This window comes from Oncorhynchus masou, chromosome 14 (assembly GCF_036934945.1).
Source record: "Oncorhynchus masou masou isolate Uvic2021 chromosome 14, UVic_Omas_1.1, whole genome shotgun sequence".
NCBI lineage: Eukaryota > Metazoa > Chordata > Actinopteri > Salmoniformes > Salmonidae > Oncorhynchus > Oncorhynchus masou.
This window is the reverse complement of record NC_088225.1, coordinates 26856252-26861670: the sequence shown is the minus strand read 5'-3', so window position 1 is coordinate 26861670 and position 5419 is coordinate 26856252. Positions and strand designations below refer to the sequence as shown.

At 43.5% G+C, this 5419-nt stretch overlaps 1 protein-coding gene across 1 annotated transcript in view; it reads right to left on the bottom strand.

The window, feature by feature from the left end:
* Window positions 1-149: 149 nt before the first annotated feature.
* cacng5b (calcium channel, voltage-dependent, gamma subunit 5b) overlaps window positions 150-5419 on the bottom strand; it is a 12524-nt gene continuing 7254 nt past the window's right edge. Inside the window, exons 4-6 of the mRNA XM_064987054.1 lie at window positions 3519-3659; window positions 2957-3102; window positions 150-2476 (exon numbers count right to left, since the gene is read on the bottom strand). Coding sequence (XP_064843126.1) covers window positions 2216-2476; window positions 2957-3102; window positions 3519-3659 — 548 coding nt within the window. The 3' untranslated portion in view covers window positions 150-2215. The remainder of the gene's footprint in view (window positions 2477-2956; window positions 3103-3518; window positions 3660-5419) is intronic.

Here is a 5419-nt window from a genome sequence, read left to right as displayed (position 1 = left end):
CTTTACTGATGGTTAAAGTCTATGAGAAACCCTTTACTGATGGTTAAAGTCTATGAGAAACCCTTTACTGATGGTTAAAGTCTATGAGAAAGCCTTTACTGATGGTTAAAGTCTGAGAAAGCCTTTACTGATGGTTAAAGAAAAGCCTTTACTGATGGTTAAAGTCTATGAGAAACCCTTTACTGATGGTTAAAGTCTATGAGAAAGCCTTTACTGATGGTTAAAGTCTATGAGAAAGCCTTTACTGATGGTTAAAGTCTATGAGAAACCTTTACTGATGGTTAAAGTCTATGAGAAACCCTTTACTGATGGTTAAAGTCTATGAGAAACCCTTTACTGATGGTTAAAATCTACCCCTTCATTGATCAGCAAACAGACATAGATCAGGTCAGAGTAATATGAGTTCCCCCTTAATTGGCCAATAAATAGATACAGTGTCTAGATAAGGTGTGAAAATAAATCATTTGAAGAGGGGGACCGAGTTCTTAGGTAACATAGTGGGAAGATGGGTGTTTAAGTCCTGATTCTATACACTTCTGACCTGAAGGGATTTCTGTCTGCTTTATAGTGTAAGTGATGCAACACTGACTCCCAGTGTATTGATGTGACATTACAATTACATGGAAGCAAAATTGAACTCCAATCCATTAACCGGTGTTATGATACCGATGGTTTGTTGAGACTGATGATTTCTAAGGTTGTGGTGACCATTACAGCGCCATCTAGTTGTCACGTTGGGGATAGCAGTTGTTGACAACTAGCATTTTAGCTAAACCCTAACCCTTTCCTACCCCTCATTAATTCTCCTATCCTGCTGTGTTCTCAAACCATCAATATCTTGAAACTGGAGTTAATGAATGAAATTGCATTCCATCCACAGGCAATGTCATTAAAAAGATTTCACAAAGTCAAATTTTTCCCCCCCACATTTAGATATTCTCCAGATATTGCACAGTTTGTATGCAACAGTTGCTATGCCGACGGCATGAAGCTGACACTCAGAATTAATCATTTTAGGCAGCGACTACACATTTGACTTGTTTTACAATGGTTCGCTATATTCATACAATGTACAACAGTTATCCATATGCATGTTTAAACAATCTGTCTAAGAGTGAATACCAATTACTTTTCAAATAATTCATTTTTACATGATACATAAACAAAGCAGAGATGCCATGTTGGCAGATCCGAGCCAGCAGGGACACATCAATTTAAAAACTCCAACATGAAGCAAACTACACAATTTAACATATGACACATACACGTTTAAAGGTGCAATCTGCAGTTGTTTCATCCATTTTTGGACCTCTTAAGAATATGATGTTATAATATTACAAATGCCTCATGTGCTTAGTTCAACTGTCGTAACCATCAGAAACCAAAATAAATGCTTGTTTCACTCCAGTGTTTGTAAACAAACACTATATACCTTCAAAACATGATAACAATAATTTAGATATCATGGATGGCCAGTCCTTGCATCCATAGCCCTGTCTATGAATTTGAGAGTGGTTACATTTCTCTAGCCCCATTCCTCAGCTTTTTACTGAAATGGGATGGGAGTTCACTTTGTTATTGTTTCAACTGCTGATTGCAGCTTTAACATAGTGACATGTATTGTTCCCGTTCAAACATTTGTGTAAATGTTAGTTTGGTCCTCGTCAAGTTAACTAATCAGTGGCAGTAAGTATCCCGATATAATAGAAAATACGTGAGAAGTGAATACTCCTGAAAAAACTCTGCACTTTGCTGCCATCTGTAGGTAAGATGTGGCACAGCGGCATCAACTGTTTCCTCAGCAGCAATCATGGCTGGTAGACGTTTTCAAACAAGGTCCAGGGCACAGCATCACAATGGGAACGAACAACAACAAAATAAAGAGACAGAGGCTTCCCTGTATATCTTTTGGGACTGATCTCCCAGTAAACTATGCAGGCGGGAGGTTCTATCCACACCCAGCAACTTCCCAGCAACCCTCCACAGATTCCAGATAACTTAAAAAAGAAAGCTGATCTTAGATCAGTATCTAAAAGCAACATCACCTATGATTTCTCATCCTTGACCTTGGCGACCTGCCCTGACCTCATGACCCCTTCCACAGATTCCAGATAACTTAAAAAAGAAAGCTGATCTTAGATCAGTATCTAAAAGCAACATCACCTATGACTTCTCACCCTTGACCTTGGCGACCTGCCCTGACCTCATGACCCCTTCAGCAGGGTGAGGAGGAGACCTGGTCGTAGTCGGGGCACTTGAGCAGGGCCGGGTAGCTGGTGCTCATCTGGAGTGAGGTTTCGCTGGAGATGTCCGAGGGGCTGCGCCCGCGTGCCCAGGTCTCCGGGTGCAGGAACTGACCAGAGTGGTCAGAGCAGTTACTGAGGCGTGGCCGGTAGAAGCCGGGGTGGTGGCGCTGGTACATTTCCTCGGCTGTGTAGCGCTTCATGAACAGGTAGACGGACATGACGCCCGCACTCTGGGAGAGAGGGAGAGAGACGGACAGACGGACAGAAAGAGAGACAGACGGACAGCCAGACAGACAGACGATAAAGGTTAGAGGACACTGCACTCTGTAGTATAGAGAGCCAGATGACCCAGAGAGGGGTACCACACCAGCAGACGACAGGTAAACTAGTGATCAGAGCGTTGGGCCGTAACTGCAAGGTTGCTGGTTCGAATACCCGAGCCTACAAGGTGAAATGCAAGGCACTTGACTCATTTGCTCCAGGGGTGCTCTACTACTATGGCTGTAGTATTTCACCTCACCTATCCAGTGTGTGACAATAAAAAAAACATGTTCTTTGGTAGTGAACTATCATACAATGTAGATTTTTTTCTACAACAAATCTACCTGTGAGTGTATGTTTCTTCTTTTTTCTCGTCTTATTCAACTGTCACCATGGACCTGCAACAAAGATAGCTCAGATGTGCGAGTGCCTTTTGAATTTTGAAGTACCTCAGTGAGCAGAAAGGAGATGGCAGCGAAGGCGAAGGACCAGCCGTACCGGTAGCTGAAGTAGGACTCACTGCTCTTAGTCCTGTTCAACATCTCGTCATTAATACTGGATATATACAGCACGAGACCTACCACCAGAGCCAGACCTGACAGAAAGGAGGGGAGATAACAGAAAGAGAGGGAAGTGGAGGGGGAGATAACAGAAAGAGGGAAGTGGAGGGGGAGATAACAGAAAGAGAGAAGAGAGGGGGAGATAACAGAAAGAGGGAAGAGGGAGATAACAGAAAGAGAAAGAGAGGGAAGAGGAGGGGGATAACAGAAGGAGAGAGAGAGAGGGGGGAAGGCAAAGGAGAGATTAAACAAACCTTCAAAGCCTGAACATCAGTCAGAGAAAGAAACAGACAGACAGAGAAGACAGATAGTGATTGTGTTAAAGCGATTTAGACACCATCACATTCTGTAGCTGAAGCAGAGACCACAGAAAACAAGGAGGAGGAGAAGTAGGGAAGAAGAGGAGAAAGAAAAGGAGGTGAGGGGAAGAGAGGGAAGATTAGACGAGTACCTGAGAGGATGAAGAAGATTCCGGAGACAAAGGCCAGGATGGTGCGATGAGGTCGGACGTGTCCGATGTTGTTTAGCACAAAGCCGATGAACATGAAGAACAGACTGACCAGAGGAAACGGAGTGGCTGAACGAATCATCTCTGAGAGAGAGAGAGAGAGAGAGAAAGAGAGAGAGAGAGAGACAGAGAGAGAGAGAAAGAGAGAGAGAGAGACAGAGGGAAAAACAGCAACATAGAGAAAGACGGTGATTACTATACAGAAACAGAATTTAACAGACACATATAGCTATACTCATCTACAAACTCTTATACTCTACTTTCATCTCAAACTCTGAACATAGAAGGTCCAAACATTCTTCCTGTCTAGCAGAGACCTTTCAACAGGCATCAACCAAAACCTAATGAGGCTGGAGCTTTAGAGAAAGTCAAACTCCCCTCAGTGTGACTCCTCAGAGTTATTACCTAATAAGTATTCTGAAGCAGAGAGGAGTCAGCAGGGTGGAGACCCAGAGACGCTGGGAGTTCTGATGACTCATTTTATTCTGTATGGGCAGACTGGGCTCGGGGCAATTGGAAAGAGACTTGAATAGTAAAGAGGTAGTCATTCAGACACGCTAGGAGGAGGAAAACAAATTTCAATAAAACTGCATTGTATTATTACTTTTAAGCATTAGAGCCTTAATTGGTGATGTGAAATCTGAAATACTGGTGATAATGAAGCACCATTTTACACGTCTCTTGCCACCCATTTTACACGTCTCTTGCCACCCATTTTACGTCTCTTGCCACCCATTTTATGTCTCTTGCCACCCATTTTACACGTCTCTTGCCACCCATTTACACGTCTCTTGCCACCCATTGCCACCCATTTTACGTCTCTTGCCACCCATTTTACGTCTCTTGCCACTCATTTTACACGTCTCTTGCCACCCATTTTACGTCTCTTGCCACCCATTTTACACGTCTCTTGCCACCCATTTACACGTCTCTTGCCACCCATTTACACGTCTCTTGCCACCAATTTACAAGTCTCTTGCCACCCATTTTACGTCTCTTGCCACCCATTTACAAGTACCCATTTACACGTCTCTTGCCACCCATTTACACGTCTCTTGCCACCCATTTACACGTCTCTTGCCACCCATTTACACGTCTCTTGCCACCCATTTTACGTCTCTTGCCACCCATTTACAAGTCTCTTGCCACCCATTTTACGTCTCTTGCCACCCATTTACAACCCATTTACACGTCTCTTGCCACCCATTTACACGTCTCTTGCCACCAATTTACAAGTCTCTTGCCACCCATTTTACGTCTCTTGCCACCCATTTACAAGTCTCTTGCCACCCATTTACACGTCTCTTGCCACCCATTTTACACGTCTCTTGCCACCCATTTACACGTCTCTTGCCACCCATTTTACGTCTCTTGCCACCCATTTACACGTCTCTTGCCACCCAAGAGGGAATATATTATCTCTCGCATTCAGCCAGGTCTTCCATTTCTTCCCTTCAGAACGCTGGTTACAAGCCAGACTGATATTATCAGTACCACTCCATTCATCGACAGGAACTCAGAAAACCTCAGTAATAGTTCTTCCAATGCACATACAGCTTCTTAATTGTACAGTGCACTGCTCCCTCTCACAGCTTCAGCTATTCAGGTAGAAAGACTGTTCAGCTAAGTAACCAGAAGAGGGTGCCATAAGTTGATGCATTGTGTCACTTATCCTTATTTGTCCTGAATGCATTGGCAGTATTCCAACCACCCACTCACTCTGACCACAAAGAGTGCTTCATCTACTCACACACAGACAGGGTCTATTCAATCAAACAATGTACATTGAGAAGAGAGGGAGTGACCCTTTAGAGCAGATGGCCTAAAAGTTGATATTTATTATT